Genomic DNA, 20148 nt, shown 5'->3' with positions numbered 1-20148 from the left:
CCCTCCTTCCCCAGAGATCCAAGACTGGTCATTTTGTCTGAGAGCCTTTGAGCTCCATCCCCCATCTCTTTTTCTGACCTCCCTCCTTGCACCTTCCCCACCCCCGCCCCTGCCCCAGCCGGTGGTTAATCATCCCCAGCATTGTGTACACAGACAAGGACCAGAACTTCATAGATCTTTCCGCCCACCGTCAGTCCTTATCTGAACAGCCCTGAGGAACTCCAGGACACCTTGGAAACTGGCATGTTGTGCTAATTGGATAATTGCAAGTCCCCTGGGGTCTCCTTTGAGGACTTCTCTACTGAAAGCCTCAAAATACCAGCCTAAGTACCAGCCCGGGTCTTGCTGCTCAGAAGCATTCCTTCATCTGCCCTAGGTGGGGGAGGGGAGAGGCCTGTTCTACACAACACTGCCTGAGGCAATGCAAGTCCAGGGTCCAGGCCCCAGAGCCTCTCCCTGCCAACCTTCTCTTGTTAAACCAGCCAGGTCAACCCTCTAGGCCAGCAGGGGTTTGGGGAACACAGGCAAGGCTCTCAGATGAGAGAGAGAGGGGTCAAACTGAGACCCTGAAACAGAGACCCTGAAGAGAAAGAAGCTGCCCCCCTCCCATAAGCCTATAAAAGAGGATCCCAGGGAGCAATGCTGGGTCCTCTGCACACCAGTGGGGCAAGGGGGCTGAGGAACCCCACTGAGGTAATTTCCCTGTACTGCCCAGAACCCCAGGCCTTCTGAGCCAATGTCTTCTCCCTGCTGCTTGCTGGCTAGCTCACCCATGGTGGCAAAGGCCCGGCCTGGGCAGGATGACTTGATGTCTGAGCTTGGCCATCTGGTTTGCTCTTGTCATAGCCAACCCAAGCAAACACACCCTTGGTGGGCTGGCAAGGTTGGTGGCAGACTCTTCATGGCAGAATTTGCTTCCTGGTCTTGCCCAGGTAGCCAGTTGGCTTTGCCCCAGTGGGTACACTCAGCTTGTCACCACAGCCATCTTTTAAAAATCTAGCATCTAAAAAAAAAAAAAATCCGGCATCTACTATAGTCAGAGCCTAGTGCCATATGCGTGTACTATTATTCCCATGGTAGAGATAAGGAAACTGAGGTTCACAGGTGCTGCCTAGGTTCTGGAGCACACAACTACCTAGTCTGTCTGGCTTAACCACTGCTTTATATTGACTTCCATAGGCCTCAGCATTTGACCATGTAATATGCCCTGTAAGCACAAGAGAACATTTTCCAAATATTTAGATAGCCCCAAATCATGCAAGAAGCCAGGACAGTTGGGAAATTCCTTTTCATAGGTGAGCAGCTCATTTTCAGAAGAAACAGAGCCAGATTCTTGCACCCTTGAGGGCCCAGGACAGAGGCAGACATCTGGCCAGGGCCTCTGGGTACCTCTCAGGATGCCCCGGCCTTCTTCTTCAACCCCTTCTCTTCTAACACCTCTGGGAGGTTAGGAAAATATGACTGAAGAGTTCCTCCCCCCCCCCCCCCCCCGGACAAGGATGCTAAGGTCCCAAACAAAGTCCTGAGACCAACAAGTTTGCCATGCCATGCCAAATGCCACACAATGTCCTGTCCACCATCACTTTACCCAGGTGGCTCCCTCTGCCGAGATGCTCTCCGCCTTGACCACCTGACTCCCCGTATAAGCTTACTCTTCTATATCTACTGTGGGTTCTCTTGAGAGTTGACCTTGAGCGGCACCTGGGTGGCTCAGTCAGTTGAGTGTTTGCCTTTGGCTCAGGTCATGATCGCAGGGTCTTAGGATTGAGCCCCATGTAGGGGCTCTCTGTTCCGAGGGGTGTTTGCTTCTCCCTCAGTGCTTGCTCCCTCTCTCTTTCTCTCAAATAAATAAATAAAATCTTCCAAAAAGAGAGAGAAAAGAGTTGATTTTTGAGATAAGGACCTGGGGGCAGGTAGTTTATTTGGGAGGTGACCCAGAGGAGCATGGAGGGGAGCAGGAAGTGAGACAGGGAAGGGAAGGCACTGCAGCTGTGTTAATGAACAGCTCAGTCAATCCCACTGGGACCCCCGGGAGACATGAGGGGAAGCACCCCGCAGGAGGAAGTGGTGAGAAATTGGGGCTATTTACTCACTAGCTTCTGCTTCTTGTTGGCTCAAGGGTTCTTTCTTGTGGCTTTGGGACCCCCGGGAAACATGAGGGGAAGCACCCCGCAGGAGGAAGTGGTGAGAAATTGGGGCTATTTACTCACTAGCTTCTGCTTCTTGTTGGCTCAAGGGTTCTTTCTTGTGGTTTTAAGTCCCTGACACTCCTAGTTTGTCCTGAGCACGAGTCGAACAAATCTGATAGGAGTGAGCGTCTACAACGTCAGCAACAGCACCCTTCATGATTTTGCCCAGGCAGGCTCTCCCTTGGTGGGCCTCTCCCAGGTGACCCAGGCTAACTGCCATCAGGTGGGTTGGCAAGTCTCCTTAATTTAGGCATTAAACTTCCTGAGACTTGAGCCACATTGTTGTTCTCAGTAGCCCTGGTGCCCAGGGTTGAACCTGGCACTTGTGAGAAACATTGCACAAATGCGTAGGAAGACTACCCAGCGAGTCACAGTGTCCTCCGCAGTGACCAGGAGAGGAAAGGACAGGACTCCAAACATTAAACACTGAATCCCCAGGCCCCCCCCAGCATCCCAGCATCAAAAGAGCTCAGGTTAGGGTGGACAAGGGGTCTGGTGGGTGGGATGGGGGTGGAGGGAGAGAACTGAGTCATAAAGATTTTTCCAACCCAGATTCCCCACACGCTTATGGATTTGGGGAGGAAAGATCTCATGGAAGTAGATCACAAGGTCAGAGTGTTAGTGAAACCAAATCCTGCAGGGGGGGGGGGGGAAGAACCAGCAATTAATTATACACTTGGCTACACTTGTTTTCTGGACTCAGTTCAAAATCAGACATGTGGATTTTTGGCCTTAAAAGTGCCTTTACAACTTGTCTGGTTCCACTCTTCCCTGTTCATTTTAGAGGGAGGAAGCTGGGCCCTAGGGAGGACAATTGAGTTGCCTGAGGTCACAGAGGTGAATCCCAGTAATCCAGTGAGAAGGAGGGGTGGCCTGATTCTCATTATTCTAGACTGGGCTCTGGGCTCATTTGCATAGTGGACCAGGTCTCACCAGCACTGGCATTAGCATTGTGGGTCTTTCTCACCTTTTCAAAGGTATGGCTAAGTGAACACACCTGATGAGTTGCTAGGCGGAGTCTCTGGACGTTCTGATCCTACTCTCCCCTTTCCCATCCCCAGAACTCCAGAAATAAAGCCCAATAATATACGTTGGCCCTGAGATTCAGAACTGGTGCTTTCCCAGGGGTCCTGTCCAGCTCTGTTCGCAGCGGCAGCAGCCTGGGATGGCCCGAGGGGGGCTGGTCTGGGCGGCAGGTGACTGTTCAGCCAGCCACCCTTGCCCTGCTTTCCAGATGCCAGACGGCTCTGCTGAGGGCCCTTCCCCGGAGTGCTGGAGCCGGAATGTAAAAGTGTACGAGCGCCGGAGACTGCATTCTTCTCTGACAGCAGAGATAAGCTGGAGGAATGGGAGGGGGCTTGAGGGAGGAGTCGGTACCAGGTTATGGAGTCTCGGGGCAGCCAGCTCTCAGGGAATGGTATGCAGAAAAGAGGCCTTCAGGTGGTAGGGACCAAGACGTCCGTGTGGACTCCGCTGACGCGGCCCACCTGCCTATGAGGAAATGATCTTCAGGGAATAAAATAGTCATGGGTTGAGACTCATGGTAGTTTCCTATCGAGGCAACCCTCAAGAGCAGTTAGGTTTTTAGCATAACGACTAGTAGAATGCTTAGAATTAGAAATATATATATCATTTGCAATTCTGGAAAAATCCACAGTGATAAAATCCCGCCTGAAATGAGAGGTCAGACTTAAATCTGCCGCTTTATTTGGCAGGCAGCACGTGGAACAAGACAGTACCTGGGCTTTATTATAAAACACATTCTGGAATTTATTACAGCCTGAGGCAGCACATGAGGGGAAAGGTCCTGAAACTGGGACAAGATGCCAGGTTAGCATTTCACTTCTAAAATCGGGTACAGTATCTGTACTCTGAAGCTTCTATCTCCTATTTTTCATCTATAAAGTCAACAGACGGGTTCAGCTACCGAGCATGCCCCAGGTGAGCAGTGTTGAAATGGGGACTCAGAGATGAATGGGACCTGGACTAGAAGGGGCAGTTCTCAGGCTAGGACGGGCAGAAGACAGAGAAGAGCCACCAGCAGCGTGAGCATGCTGTCTTGTCCGGAGAGGCTGAGATGCAAGCTCTGGCCTAGGCTGACTCAGTGTCTAGCTTGTTCTCTGCTGAACCTCAGCGCCTGGCAGTGCCTGGATACAACGCGTGTTTTTAAGAAATATTTGCTGAGTGAATGAGTGTTTATTAACTGTGTCCTCCCCTTCTTTGGTTTCTGATCAGCTATATTTCCTTGATCGGGATTTTGCACAGAGCAGCAACGGTTTGCCTGCATATTTATGTAGATTTTTAGTATGTTAAAGAAAATCCCCCCTGGGGATAAAAATATATGTTTATAAAAAATAAAAAATTTAAAAATACATATATATCTTTAAAAAAAAAAAAAAAAAAAAAAAAAAAAAAAAAAAAGAAAAGAAAATCCTTCCCAAAGCAAAAGCGTTCAAGTTAATCTTGCAGAGCTTGGGTGATGTTTATTTCCCATTGCCGCAGTGACCTACACACATGGTAAGACTTCGTTGAAAAGGAAAATGCCTGCTGTCCAATGAGCGTATGGGCATGTGCTACTTACCGTGGAAACGCAAATTCAAACCACAGTGAAACACTGCTATGCACCTGCCAGAATGGCCAAAATTAAAAAGACTGACTGTACCAAGTTTTGGGAAGGGTGTGGAGCAACTACAGGGCTGGTGGGAGTGTCAAATGGTACAACTACTTTGGAAAACTGTCCGTTTTCCAAAGCATATGTCTAAGCATATGTCTATGTAATGACTCAGCAGATGCACTCTTTTTTTTTTTTTTTTTTAAAGATTTCACTTATTTATTTGACAGACAGAGATCACAAATAGGCAGAGAGGTAGGCAGAGAGAGAGAAGAGGAAGCAGGCTCCCCACTGAGCAGAGAGCCCGGTTCTGGGCTTGATCCCAGGATTCTGGGATCATGACCTGAGCCGAAGCCAGAGGCTTTAACCCACCGAGCCACCCAGGTGCCCCAGATGCACTCTTTATAGTCAAGAGAAAGGAGCATATAATCCACCGAAAGAATGTAACAACCATTCAAAAAAGCCCCAAACTGAAAATAACCCAAAGGGCTGTAAATAGGAAAATGAATACAAAAAGTGTGGCAGAGTCACACAATGGACTACTACACAGTCACAAAACAACAACCACCACCAGCCAGATGAATCTCACGGACAACAGAAGGCAGGTGCAAGAATACATTCTGTATGGTTCCATTTATGTGAAGTTCAAGAACAGGCAAAACTAATCCATGGTCAGAACAGTAGTTATTATTTTTTTTTTTAAAGATTTTGTTTATTTATTTGACAGGGAGAAATCACAAGTAGATGGAGAGGCAGGCAGAGAGAGAGAGAGAGAGGGAAGCAGGCTCCCTGCTGAGCAGAGAGCCCGATGCGGGACTCGATCCCAGGACCCTGAGATCATGACCTGAGCCGAAGGCAGCGGCTTAACCCACTGAGCCACCCAGGCGCCCAGAACAGTGGTTATTTTTGAAGAGCATCCCAAGTACAATGGTCCAGTAGGTGTGAATTGCAGGTATGACAAGACATGGTGGATTGAAGGAACAGGCAGTTCAATATGGCAGGAGGCTAGTGGGGGCCATGGTGGAGTAGTGTAGGGAGAAGACATTGGAAACATTACTTGGGCTTATTTTGTAAAAGACCCTGTGGTGGTTATTAGAGCTATCTGCCACATATGTCAACATTTCTCTCTCTGGTCACTCAGAATTGTGCTTCCTAATTCCTTATTGTTGAATGTTTCCATATTTTGTTCTGCTCAATGAGTGGTAATAGGAAGCTATGTTCGTCACTTCCAAACAATGCATTTAATTGCTGGTGTGAGACCCTCCAGGGCAATCCCCTTGGGCATTGGAAATATTTGGGAAAGTGGTTGCTGTATCAGCCTGGCTCCCTGGGAAGACTGGAGCTCCCTTGTTGCTGCTGTGCCTGTATGGGGGAATGGACAAGAAGTCAGTGAATAAGATAATTACATATTGCAATTAAGAATTATAAAAGTGGGTTAAGCCACTGCCTTCGGCTCAGGTCATGATCTCAGGGTCCTGGGATCGAGTCCCGCATCGGGATCTCTGCTCAGCAGGGAGCCTGCTTCCCTTCCTCTCTCTCTGCCTGCCTCTCTGCTTACTTGTGATCTCTCTCTGTCAAATAAATAAATAAAATCTTAAAAAAAAAGAATTATAAAAAGAATTATAAAAGAAATCAGGGGTGCCTGGGTGCCTGGCTGGCTTAGTGGGTTGGGCCTTTGCCTTCAGCTTGGGTCATGATCCCAGGGTCCTGGAGCCCCACGTGGGGCTCTCTCCTTGGCAGGGAGCCTGCTTCTCCCTCTCTCTCTGCCTGCCTCTTTGCCTACTTGTGATTTCTCTGTCAAATAAGTAAATAAAAAATCTTAAAAAAAAAAGAATTATAAAAGAAATCAAAAGGCTGATGTCATATAAAGGACTTGGGGAGGAGTGTAGGGGTGGTGTTGGAGAAGGGTTGCTTCATTTGCACCGAGGCCTGAGGATGAGATGGAGCCATGGGGGCCATGCAAAGGGCCAGGGGACTGATGTTCCAGGGAATAGCATGAGCAAAGGTTTGGAAGGGAAAGAGCCACGAAGCAGATCTTTGTGGCTGGAGGATAGCAGGGCAGGGATGTGATTACATAAGTGGGTTGTGTTAAAGGTCACTCTAGTTTCTTTGTCTGTTGTAGGCCAGAGCAAAGCTAGACTGCTCCATGAGGGAGATGTTGAAAGTGTCCCTGGGGGAGGAGATGATGCCAGTTAAAGAGTGATGATGGTGAAAGTGTAGATAAGCGTTCACATCTGAAACATGTTGTGAAAGTGGAATCTGTAAGACTTGTTAATGGATTGGAAGTGAGGTGTGGTAGGCTGAATCAGGGCCCCCAGAGATACACATAGTTCAATTCCTAGAAACTAATATGGCAAAAGGAATTTGCATATGGGATTAAGGTGAGGATCTTGAGATGGGGAGATTATCCTGGATTATCTGGTTGGGCCCCCGGCTAGAACAACAGGTATCTTTATGAGATGAAGGCAGAGGGAGAGTTTACAACAGAGAAGGCCATGTGGAGACTGTAGGAAGATGCTATGTCGTTGGCTTTGAAGATAGAGGAAGGGGCCTGGGAATGCAAGGAATGCAGTGTGGAAGCTGGAAAGGCAAGCGCATGGGTTGTCCCCAACCCCTCCCAAGTTAGTATGGCCCTCCTGGCACTTTGTAGTTGGCTCAGGGAAACTGATTTCAGAATTCTCACCTCCAGAACTCTGAGAGAATAAATGGGTACATCGTTGGTGTTTTTATTGTGGTAAAACATAAAAAACGACCGTATTACTTGAACCACTTCTTAGGTGAACTATTCAGTGACATTAAATACATTCATAATGTTGTGTAAGCATCACTGTTATCTATGCCTGAAACATTTTCGTCATCACAACAAAAACTCTACCCATTAAATAATAACCCATTAACTAATAATAATCCCCCTCCCCAACTCCCGCTAACCTCTTTTTTTTTTTTTTTAAGATTTTATTTATTTGACAGACAGAGATCACAAGTAGGCAGAGAGGCAGGCAGAGAGAGGAGGAAGCATGCTCCCTGCTGAGCAGAGAGCCCGATGTGGGGCTTGAACCCAGAACCCTGGGATCATGACCTGAGCTGAAGGCAGAGGATTTAACCCACTGAGCCACCCAGGTGCCCCTTGCTAACTGTCTCTATATTTATCTATTCTAGATACTTCCTGTCAGGGGAATTGTGTAGTATTTGTCCTGGGTTGGCTTATTTCATTAGGTTTGATGTTTATGCCAAGGTCCAACATGTAGCATTTATCAAAATCTCATTCCTTTTTAAGGCTGAATAATATCGTTTGTTGTTTTAAGCCACCAAATTTGTGGTGATTAGTTATAGTGGCCGTAGGAAACTAATACATGAAGGATGAGAGAAAAGCTATCAAGGATGATCCCTAGGCTCTCCGAGCTGAGGACTGGATGGATTGAGAAGCCATTTCTTTGGAAAGGGAAGCCTAAGAGAGCAACAGATTTGGGTGAGGAAAATCACAGACTCTGTCTTGATCATGTGAAGTTTGAGATGTCTGTGAGACCTAGGGAGATGCTGAGGGAGATAACAGGACATCCAACTGTGGAATTCTGGGCAGAGGTTAGCACGGGGGAGTGACATTTGGAAGGCATCCCCACAGAGATGGTGCTTAAAGCCAGCAGACTGGTTGAGACTCAGGCAGGTGTGCAGAGAGAGAAGAGAAGAGGACCAAACCAGCATCTGAAGGTGAAACAGAGGAAGAGGAGTCAGCCTAGCAGGCTGAGAAGTAGCAGCCAGGGAGGTGGGAGGCAAATCAGGAGAATTTGGAACCATGAAAGTTGGGAGAGAACAATATTGTATTAAGGACAGCACAGCTACCCAGGCTGTTGTTGGTTTTTTTGTTTGTTTGTTTTGTTTTGTTTTTAAAGATTTTATTTATTTATTTGACAGAGAGACATTGCGAGAGGGAACACAAGCAGGGGAGTGGGAGAGGAAAAAGCAGGCCTCCTGCTGAGCAGGGACCTCCCCCCCCCCCCCCCCCGCCCAATGCGGGGCTCGATCCCAGGACGCTGGGATCATGACCTGAGCTGAAGGCAGACACCTAACTATGGAGCCACCCAGGCACCCCAGCCAACCAGGTTTTGACAGAGTGAGTAATGGAGGACATTTATGATGGGGACAAGAGTAGGGTTTAATGGGGGGAGGGACAGAAGCCAGAAAGGAGTGAATTAAGAGCACGAGAAAATAGGTACTAGCCTTCCTAAGTATTTGGAGAACTTTTGCTGTGAGCGGGAGCAGAAAATGGGGAAAAGTAGAGTGTGAACCTTTTATAATGTGGAAAATATTGTTGTAGTTATCTATGGCTACCCAATCAGTACCTCCGAAACTTAGTGGCTTAAAGAAAAGATTATTATATTCTATTCCATGATTTTTGAGGGTTAGGAATTTGGTCATACTGTGGCTGGATGATTCCTTTGTTCCAAATGCATTGACTGGCATCCCTGGTAATATTCAGCTGTTGAATGGGCTGGTTTTGAGGCTTCAGGATGGCTTTACTCATGGGTCTGGCACCTGGGTGTGGCTGACTAGAGGACTGGGCTCTGTTGAGACGGTCAGTTGGAGTGCCTACACGTGTCCTCCCTAGCATGGTGGCCTCAGGGCTCCAAGAGGGAGTATCCTGTGAACAAAACAGAAGCTACATGGCTTTTTATGACCTAAGGTTATAAGTCACATAGCATTACTTTAGCATTACTTTAGCTGTACTCTATCAGCCAATAAGGCCATAAGCCTACTCAGATTTAAGAGGAGGGGGACATAGATCCCATCTCTTGATGGGAAGACACTCAAAGAATTTGTAGCTATGTTTTAAAAGCTCCACAGATAGAAAAGGTGTTTGCAATCTGGATGGGTATGTACCAGGAGACGGAGAGAAGTGAATGATGCCAAAGAGAGAAGAAAAACTTCAGGAATCAAGTCCTTTGGAGGTCACGAGGGGACAATACCCAGAAGGCTGGGGATTAGGTGCTTTTACAACCGGGGCAGGAGGGAAGAAAGACGTTGTGAAGACAGATGAAGGGTGAAAAGATGAGGCTCTTCCCATCTGATGACATCACTGTGCTCTACAATGTACAGGTCAAAAATTTGTACAGGTTACAAATCATCAGCTGAGGGTCGGTGGTGAGGTGGGTTGAGAAGAAAAGAAGGTACAAAATAGGAATTTCAGAGACTTGGTATGTTAAGTATTCTAACAGTGATGGCTTTTTGTCATTGCCGAAAATAGTATAGATTGTAAGTACATGATTATTAATCTTTAATAACACATTAATAACAAAATTACTTTTTGGTGTTTATTAATTATGCTGAGTGTTTATGGAACCTATCTGTAAATTCTAGGAATTTGCTGAGCAATTCTTTTAGGCGGGAGCCACATGATATTATATTTCCATTTTGTTGCTGGAGAAACTAGTATTAATCTCACAAAGTAAATCTGAGAAAGAACCCAAGATTAGAACTCTTGAGGTCATTTCTTTTTTTAGGAGAAGAGAGAATATGGAAAATACCTGTTTGTTTTACTTGAGGAAGATATTTGAATCCACTCTTGAGACTAATTAAAAAAGTATCTGGCAAGGGTTGGTCTTGAACAAATTTATTTGGTAGATGATGTCATTTTGCAAAGGAAGCTTTTAAGTGTTGAAAATATGTTTGTAATTCTTTGTTCTGGAATTGCTTTCAGAATGAGTTTTTCACACACACACACACACACACCAATCACCAGGGTTACTTTTGTTTGTTCAGTTGTTCACCAAAATATTTTATTAGTCACAATCTCGTAACTCACCTTATTTAGACTTGGATAGTTCCAAAAATTGAACCCCCATGAAAGTAATGAAGATTCATCAGCAGTAAGGATATCCCAAATAAGATGAACCAGGCTTGGGGCGCCTGGGTGGCTCAGTGGATTAAGCCGCTGCCTTCGGCTCAGGTCATGATCTCAGTGTCCTGGGATCAAGCCCTGCATCAGGCTCTTTGCTCAGCAGGGAGCCTGCTTCTCTCTCTCTCTCTCTCTCTCTCTCTCTCTGCCTGACTTTCTGCCTACTTGTGATCTCTCTCTGTGCCAAATAAATAAATAAAATCTTAAAAAAAAAAAGATGAACCAGGCTTTGCTGAGAATTTCCAAAGGGGAGTTCTGAGGATCTTTAGAAAGAAGCACTGTTGCAAAGGTCCACACACACTTCAGGGTCATACTGTTAGGAGAGATTGAGATCTTAGGGTCCCCCAAACCGAACTTACTAGCTGTGCCCACTGACTTCCGCTCTCCCTGGTATCCTTTAGAATTATTTACTATTTGGAATTACCTTTAGAATTATTTACCATTTATCCCCTGCTGATCAACTTGAGCTTCTTTTCCATTACTCCACAAATTCACTTCTTTACTGTTCACCACAATCAGGAATATGTTCAGCTGCAAGTTATGGAAAGCCCAATTAATAGTGGCTTAAACACATCTGTTTATTTTTCTTCTATAACAAAGAGTCTAGAATTAGGGGGCTGATGGTATCCCTTCAGCCACTCCATAATGACACAGACGTCTTCTGTTTGTAGGCTTTCCCATCTTTCGTGCATTTCCTTTATCCTCAATCTTGTTGCCTTCTGGCTGCAAGTTGATTCTGTACCTCCAGGCATCATATCCAGACATTCAAGGCAGGCAGAATGGGGAACAGGGAAGGGGGAAGGTGAAGCCAGCTGCCTCTCCCTTCTCTCAGAACAGAAAATCTTCCCCAGAAACCTCCCTGGCAAATTTTTCCTCAGGACTCATTGATTAGAACTGGTCACATGGCCACCCCTACCTGCACAGGAAACTGAGAAGTTGGGCAATAAGATTGTCACAATTGGTGTGGATCATTAAGATCCATCATTGGAGGCGGCCACATTGGGTCAGCCAAAATCAGGTTCTGTTAGCAAGGAAGAAGGGAAAATGTTTTGGTAGGTAATTTATAGTGTTGCTCACAATTGCAGCGTGCCAGTTTTACTTCTGAAACAGCCCTCAGTTTTTCCCTACCTCTCTTTCCCTTGGCTTAGCTCTGGTCCTCAGGGTCTTTTAATTTGACTACCAGAGGCAGCCTCTGAAATGACCCATCAACTTCCGGTGTGACCCTCCTCCAGCCATTCTCCATCTGTTGCCAGACTGACACTCCTAAAATGCAAGTCTGATCATGGCACCCCGTGGATGAGTACTTTCCCTGGCTCTCTCTCTACTAATGGCCCCTCTCCTAGGCTTGACCTCATTTCCTGTCCTTCTCCCTACTCTGAAAACTCTCACTCATCCCTTAGGACCAAGTCTAAATGTCCCTTTGTTTAGGAAATCCTTCACCTTTTGCTCTTGGCTCTAATAAAACAACTCCCTCCCATTTGCTCTATATCTTTTTAACATGTCAAGAATAATGCCTGTTATATACAATGTTATTTTCTCAGAGGTTTGTCTCTTGCTAGATTGTATTATCCTTAGCAGGTAGCATAGCACCTACCACACAGCAAGTGTTTATGGGCAGAGAAAGCTACTTGTTTCCTAATATCTATTCTCACCCTCTTTATCAGTAAATGAACTCTGATTTTTAATTGAACCCATGGTGACTTTGATCAAAGACCAAATACTTCAGTCTGCCTTGTAGTTCATTGAAGCCATGAAACTTAATGCCTTGAGCTACAGCAGCCATGTTGGATCATGAGATGACTTTGTGAATTGAAGCTGTAAGTGGGGATGGAAACAGTGAAAGGACTTGGGTCATTGACATGGGATATAATGCTTAATTGGCCTGGGCTTGCCTTTGGAGTTTCTGGTGGAAAAGAGAAAAACTTCTCTTGTTTGAGCCACTATTATTTTCAATTTTCTGTCACTTGTAGCTAAGCAATTCTAACTGATAGAAGAAATAGATATATATACATATATAATTTATATAATATGTAAATAGTATAAAATAATGTTCACATAAAATATGTAAATAGTAAATAAATGTAACAAATTATATCAACTATATATATGTCATATAGCTTATATAAAATAAAAAATATATGTGTGTATATGTATTTTTATTTTTATTATTAATTTAAAAAATTTTATTTGAGATTGAGAGAGAGACAGCAACAGAGATAGCGAGAGAGAGCACGAGCAGGGAGAGGGAGAAGCAGTTTCCCCACTGAGCAGGGAGCCAATCTCAGGACACCAGGGTCATGACCTGAGCCGAAGACAAACACTTAACCGACTGAGCCACCCAGACACCCCTCTATATGTGTTTTTAACTGAATTGGTTGAAATACAGTTGGCTGAAACTTAGCATGGCTTGACAACTGTAGGCCCATAGGCTACATTAGGTTCTCAGACATATTCGCTATGTATTCATATATGTTAAGATATGTGACTGCTCGGCAGGGCATGCCTCCTTCATCCTCGTGGTTGCACAGCTGGCTGAATGTGCCTGCGTACAGGACCCACCCAAGCACTTTAGCATTTGTAGCCACTTGTTCTTTTTTTTTTTTTTTAAAGATTTTATTTATTTATTTGACAGAGAGAGATCACAAGTAGGCAGAGAGGCAGGCAGAGAGAGAGAGGAGGAAGCAGGCTCCCTACTGAGCAGAGAGCCCGATGCGAGACTTGATCCCAGGACCCTGAGATCATGACCTGAGCCGGAGGCAGCGGCTTAACCCACTGAGCCACCCAGGCGCCCTGTAGCCACTTGTTCTAGAATGAACTTTGCTTAGGTTATAAATAATGGATTACTCAACAACTTCTTGCCAAGTGTTTGGCTGCCCAGTTGCTCTTCTGATGTCTACCTGACTCAAAGAGCCATTAATAAAGGGAGGAAAAGGTCAGAATAAAAATCATTTCACCCAGCCTCTAAGAGCAGAGCTCAGTCCCTGAGGGAAAGTCGCTTCTCTCTGGTGGAATTGGCATTAATCACTTAAACGCAATGGCAGGACCCACGCCAACACTGTTCATGGGGATGGGGATAGAGGGTGTTGTCTCCAGCCATGGGTTGGTGTTTTCTCTGCTGGGACGAGGGCAGAACTCTTTCCCACCCTCCTGAGTGCCACCTCTGACCCAGATTTGCAGTCAAATGTCATATTGGACAGGGGGCCAGCAGTTGGGGTCTGAAGATTTTCTTAGTAGAAATTGTCATTATTTTGACTTAAGAGATCTGGTATATTGTAAATGAAGGACAAAATGTCTATGGAGTTCTGTAGCCCTTGCCCAAATATACTGGGGTTGAGGGGGCGGAAGTCACCTCAGCAGAATTATTAGAAGTAAAGACAGTCTAGGGCTCATGGCTCAAGAGGCCTTGCCATTCACATGGAATTATCAAGAGCAGTGCTGAAGAGCACAGCTCAAGTTGGGAGGGTCTGGGTTCGAATTCCAACTGCCTACACTCTGGCTGGGTGACCTTGACAAGCTGCTTGTCTTCTCCGTCCACAGTAGATCTGCTGTGTCCTGGAGCTGGGTTGTCCCTGGCAGAGGGCTGGGTGTTCAGGTGTCTTCCCAGTTGTGTTCACTGATGCCACACTGGCTATGGTGGGAGTTTTTACACCAGGAAGATTGGCAAATCAAGTCTCCCATTGCTGACCCTTACACACAGAGCATTAAACCTTTACCAGCAACCGCTTCATGTTTCCTCATTTGTACAGTGAAGTTGACAACACCCATCACACCCCGAGGTTGAATTGAAAGGACTCCTGGAAAGCACACGTGAGAGTCCCTAATACACGTTGGTGTTCTAATTCTTTTTTTTTTTAAGATTTTATTTATTTATTTGACAGAGATCACAAGTAGGCAGAGACACAAGCAGAAAGAGTGAGAGAGAAGCAGGCTCCCCGCCGAGCAGAGAGCCCGATGTGGGACTCGATCCCAGGACCCCGAGATCATGACCTAAGCCGAAGGCAGAGGCTTAAACCACTGAGCCACCCAGGTGCCCCTGGTGTTCTAATTCTTTAAGCCATGTAATAATAGCTCTATTACTATTGAGAATATTCTTTGGGGAGGGTGGCACAGGTGCAAGATTTGACTTGCTCTCACACTGGTTGACACAACCATTTAGCCTCCTGGTGTCTGGCCGCTGGGGCTCAACTGTCATGGCAGCCTGTTAACCTCAGAAATTCGAGTTCTAGAACTATGTGTCCTGACTCAGATAATGGGCCAATGGTGGCAGAGTGAGGCCAGAGTTTCGGAGGGAAAGTATGTGCATGGTGCATAGGAGGGGGGATGTGCCTCAACCCGACTGTGGGGAAGAGGGACCACAGCGAGAGAGTGCTGGAGTACAAGGGGCTATAAGAGACCACACAGTCCAAACCCTTGTTCTATAGATGAGGAGACATACACTCTCAGATGAGGGCTTGGCTTTTCTTCCGCTATTGCTGCTCCAGGTTCCCTTTTCTCCCTTCCTTCCTTCCACCCACACACCTACTCTTTCCTTCCTTCCTTCCTTCCTTCCTGGTTTTGTTAATTTGAGAGAGAGAGAACAAGCATGCATGAGTGGAGGGGGGCAGAAGGAGAGGGAGAAGCAGACTCCCCACTGAGCAGGGAGCCCGACCCTGGGCTTGATCCCAGGACACCAGCATTAATGACCTGGGTGGAAGGCAGACACAATTAACTGAGCCACTCAGGCATCCCTTCTTTTTTTTTTTTTTTTTTTTTAAGACTTATTTATTTATTTATTTTTAAAGATTTTATTTATTTATTTGACAGGCAGAGATCACAAGTAAGTGGAGAGGCAGGCAGAGAGAGAGGAGGAAGCAGGCTCCCCGCTGAGCAGAGAGCCCAATGCGGGACTCGATCCCAGGACCCTGGGATCATGACCCGAGCCGAAGGCAGAGGCTTTAACCCACTGAGCCACCCAAGATTTATTTATTTTAGAGATCATACAGTGGTAAAGGGCAAGAAGAGGGGCAGAGGGAGAGAGAGAATCCCAAACAGATTCTATGTTGAGTGTGGAACCCAACATGGGGTTCAGTCCCACAACCTAGGATTATGACCTGAGCTGAAACCAAGAGTTGGATGCTTGACGGACTGAGTCACCCAGGTACACTTCCAGTTTCCTTTTTGACCAGGCTAATGCAACACTGTCTGGAAGAGATATCTGTATCCCCATGTTCACTGCAACATTGTTCATAATAGCCGAGATATGGAAACAACCAGTCTTTTGATGGGTAAATGAATAAAGATAAAATATATGTGTATATACACAGTGGAATATTATTCAGCCACAAAGAGGGAAATTCTGCCATTTGCAACAACGTGGATGGACCTTGAGGGCATTACGCTAAGTGAAGTAAGTTAGGCAGAAAAAGACAAATACTGTATTATCTTACTTATATGTGAAATCTAAAAGAAACAAAGTCCTAGAATTAGAAGATTGATGGTTGCCAGATGTGGAAGATGGAGGGTGGAGGAAATGGGTGAAGGTGGGGGAAAAAATGTCTTAAGAGGATGCATCATGTTCCACATTAGAAGTTTTAAGCTGCCTTTGGGCTGCATCATAGCCCCATACTTTGCATTCAGCCAGCTTAAATAGCTACTTTTTTTTTTTTGCTTAGTGACTCTCTCATGAATTAGCCAATTTCCATGAATATGGAATGACTTACTGGATGTCATCTTAAAACATAAAAACAAAAACCAGTACACGAGATGGTATAAAGGCTGGAAAGACACAACACAACCCAAAATGCCAACAATGTGTGTCTTTGGATAGTGTTAGTAAGATGAAGCTGGCTTCGAATTCTGGTTCTGCTGCTTCCTGGTGGTGTGACCTTATGCACGTGGTTCACCTTCTGAGCCTGTTTTCTCCTTTGTGGAATGAGAAGGCAAGCCCTTCCTGTCCCCCCATGGGTTGTTGTGAGAATTGTGAAGGGACATCTATAAAGTGTACGTCACTATCTGTTACAGATCCTCTACCACTAAATCAAAGAACTGTCCTAGACATTCATCCATCAAATCGGAGGCCCTCTGATGCTCCCCTGCCTCTGGCTATTTCTTTGATTTCTGGTGCTTTTTCCAAAAGGTAGACCTGGGAAAAAACAACTCATGATGTCAGGAAATCTAGGGACCTTCAATGGGAAAGGAGTTGAAGCCAGCATTTAAGTGAGGTTTCTAAGTCCATCTCACTGAGAAGAATGAGCTCAGATCTTGGAATTATGAGGGTAAGTATGCCCTAAACCTGAAAGTTGCAATCCTTTTTCATAGGGGGAGAAAACATTCACCTTTTCAGAGGTAGCAAAGTAGAGAGGACATGACCAGACCGTACTCAAATCCATATAAAACTTTTATTTAAAAAAGTCCTATAAAATAATAAATGCAGATTTCCCCATCTATTGTAGCTAAGAAAAAATAGGAGGTTGAAAGGCACACATTAATTTAAAATTTCATCATAGGGAGTCAGATGACCTTTTGCAACCAATGTTAAAAAAAAAAAAAAAGTCCTTAGTTGCTCTTTGGAATAGCAGCATTTAAGGTTTTCTTGTCCCATTTGTTTATTCCTTTGGGATGTGGTGGTGTGTTCAGGGAAGAAACGTTCCTCGGAAAGTTTGGTTAAAACCAGTCCACTCCTTTGAGTGTTTTCATTGAACTGTCAGACAACCGTGAAGAGCTAAGGATGAGGGTCCCACCGAAGGTCTAGCTTTGTTAAATGAGGCAGAGCTGTCCCGGGCAGCAGACAGGTAAAGTGTGATGTCCAGGAGCATCACTTTCATGTAGGGCCTGATGTTCTCTTAAAGACCGGACTTAGGTTCTAAAATAGTAGAGCCCAAGGCGATACCCAAATGACCAACACTGAGATGAACAGTAGGCTCAGCACTAGTTTCTATACAAACATTTCAAACGAAGGTCTTTATGATGTGGACCAGATCTGCCAAGTGCCTAAGCCGCCTCCGAGTTTAAGTGAGGCCTCGGAAATTCATTTGGTGCCTCGGAAATTCATTGGGTTTTCATGAACCTGCGCCTCTAAGGAGAGGCTGAAAAGAGGAATTTCCAGGGACAGCTTCCAACCCAGGGCCCGGGGTTCCCTAGACCAGGCTGTCCTAATGCGGCTCCCAGAGCGGTGGAAGATCTCAGTTTCTCAAAAGAAAGCAACAGGTGACGTTTTGGGGCATCTGAGCCCTGGCCAGGCCTCCAGAGTTTTGCATCATAAAAGAATTAAAAATGGAAATGGAGCCTGTGCTTTACTCCTGCAGCCAAAGTCCTTTCTGGGACAGAACATTTATCAAAACATAATTAAATACTGTCTGGTATTTCCCTCTACCCTGGATATCGATTCTTTCCTTCTCAAAACCTACTCCTCTTGTAGGTGACAAACCAAAGCAGAAAATGACAACTGAGGCAGCGGTTACCTGGCTCATGCCCGTGGCTTGAGGCAGAGATGACAGAGCGAAAAGCAGAGAAAACAGAAGTCTGTTATCGGCTCCTGATTTACAAAATACACGCAGAAGCCAGAAGGGAAGCCACCAGCCCTTGAACTTGGTGGTTTTTGAGAATGGGCTTGTCCTTCTCTGCCTGACCAGCTGGGAGGAAGACCCCACAGTAACCGCAGATGTGGGGCCGTGCTTCTTAGGAACAGAGAAGACTGGACCCATCCGGCTCCGAGGAGCAGCAGGTGAGATCTGCAGCTGGGTTGAGGAATGGATTTCCCTGTGCCTTTGAGTCACCCCATCATCAAGAAAGGCATGAAGGTGGCTGAGGGACCTCCCAGGAATGGAATAGGACTCGCGGTATAACCTCAGGGGGCCAATGTCCAAGGCCAGATGGGTCTGTAGTCACCTCTGCAGAAATCACTGTGAGCTGATGACCTTGAAGGCCACTGCTCTGACGCCTTGTCACCAACCAGCGCGAGGTAACTCCACCTCTCCCTTCCCCACCCCCAGGCCTTGACCCATAGGGAACAAGTCTGTGTGTACGTGAGGACCCCCTCTGTCATTTTCAGAGGATGGGAGCTAAAAGCAGTTCTGTTAGGAAAGACTAATTACTTTTTATACCTGAGTTATGGAATAAGATCTGTCCTTGGCCACCCGTGCTTTCGACCTTTCTGTCTTTCGCCGACTTAGCAACGAAGCAGAGGAGCACACTGGTGGCTTCTAGCCATAGACCTGCAAGTTCTGCAAGTCAGAGAACGGTGGCTGCAGGCTGGGCCATAGAGTAATCTTTTGAGTTCTAGCCTGTCTCCCACCCATCCATTTTGCAGAAAAGGCAACTGAGGGCCCTTCCGTCACTGGTAGGATAGAGGAAAGTAAGGAAAAGGAGGTAGCGGGCAGGGTATCTGGAATGAGATGAGGTCCTCATCTGACGGACCAGTGGTGAGTACGTGCTGTCCGTCAGGCTGCAGTGCACACTGTGCGAGCCAAGGAGCCCATCTGTTCAGGGAGGACCATCCTTGGCTCACCGTCTGTGTGTGGGCAGGTCAGTTTTGCTTCATTCCTGACCGCCAGTCAGCTTGTGGAACAGGTCCTCGTCAAGGGTTTCATTCTGGTCCTTAGACCGAGTAGACAAGAAAATATATCCACCGATGTACTCATGCACGATCTTGCAATCTGCACTCAGGCAGGTGAACGCAATGGAGACGTTCTGGTCAAATTCGATTGCCACCTGGAAGAGGAAGGCACAGGTGAGCCTGAACTCTGAGCTTTAAGGTCAGCTTAAACATTTCAAAGAAAATGAGGGAAAAACTGCCTTGGGATGGCCCCCAGAGCTGAGGACTGCTTAGGTGACTTACAGTTGATTTCCCTCCCCTTCCTGGCCCCCAAAATTTGCACAAAAATACCACACACACACACAGACAGACACACACACAGACACACACCACCAGCACCACCAGCACCACCAGCACCACCACCAGCACCACCAGCAGCACCAGCACCACCACCACCACCACCACTACCCCCCCATCTCTTCCATTGAACGCTTCCAGCAAACAAGTCTTTGCTCTCTGCGCGCCCTCTTGTGTCAACTATGCCATACAGCAGGCAAAACATTCTAACTCCCAGCACGCAGAGGTATTTTTGGTTGCTCTTGTTTACTACAAAGCTGTAATCACCAAGACAGCATGGTACTGGCATAAAAACAGACACATAGACCAGTGGAACAGAGTAGAGAGCCCAGATATGGATCCTCAACTCTATGGTCAAATAATCTTCAACAAAGCAGGAAAAAATATACAGTGGAAAAAAGTCTCTTCAAAAACAGTGCTGGGAAAATTGGACAGCTATATGTAGAAGAATGAAACTCGACCATTCTCTTACACCGTACACAAAGATAAACTCAAAATGGATAAAAGACCTCAATGTAAGACAGGAAACCATCAGATTCCTAGAGGAGAACATAGGCAGTAACCTCTTCGATTTCAGCCACAGCAA

At 46.1% G+C, this 20148-nt stretch overlaps 1 protein-coding gene and 1 long non-coding RNA gene across 4 annotated transcripts in view; one reads left to right on the top strand and one right to left on the bottom strand.

Moving 5' to 3' along the window:
- Nucleotides 1-20148, top strand: part of LOC309871457 — a 49332-nt gene that overhangs the window by 2809 nt on the left and 26375 nt on the right. Inside the window, exon 1 of one of the 3 annotated variants that reach the window (XR_014315293.1) lies at nucleotides 19336-19425. The exons of the other annotated variants lie outside the window; for them this stretch is intronic. This is a non-coding gene — a long non-coding RNA (uncharacterized lncRNA). Of the gene's footprint in view, nucleotides 1-19335; nucleotides 19426-20148 lie in introns of those variants that run through there. 3 annotated transcript variants of the gene reach the window in all.
- FERMT1 (FERM domain containing kindlin 1) overlaps nucleotides 17052-20148 on the bottom strand; it is a 36072-nt gene continuing 32975 nt past the window's right edge. The window contains exon 15 of the mRNA XM_082744459.1: nucleotides 17052-19381. Within this exon, the coding sequence (XP_082600585.1) occupies nucleotides 19208-19381 (174 nt within the window). The 3' untranslated portion in view covers nucleotides 17052-19207. The remainder of the gene's footprint in view (nucleotides 19382-20148) is intronic.

This window comes from Mustela nivalis, assembly GCF_964662115.1.
Source record: "Mustela nivalis genome assembly, chromosome: 8".
Taxonomy (NCBI): Eukaryota; Metazoa; Chordata; class Mammalia; order Carnivora; family Mustelidae; genus Mustela; species Mustela nivalis.
Note: the sequence above shows the minus strand (reverse complement) of the source record. Positions and strands in the feature narration are given on the sequence as shown.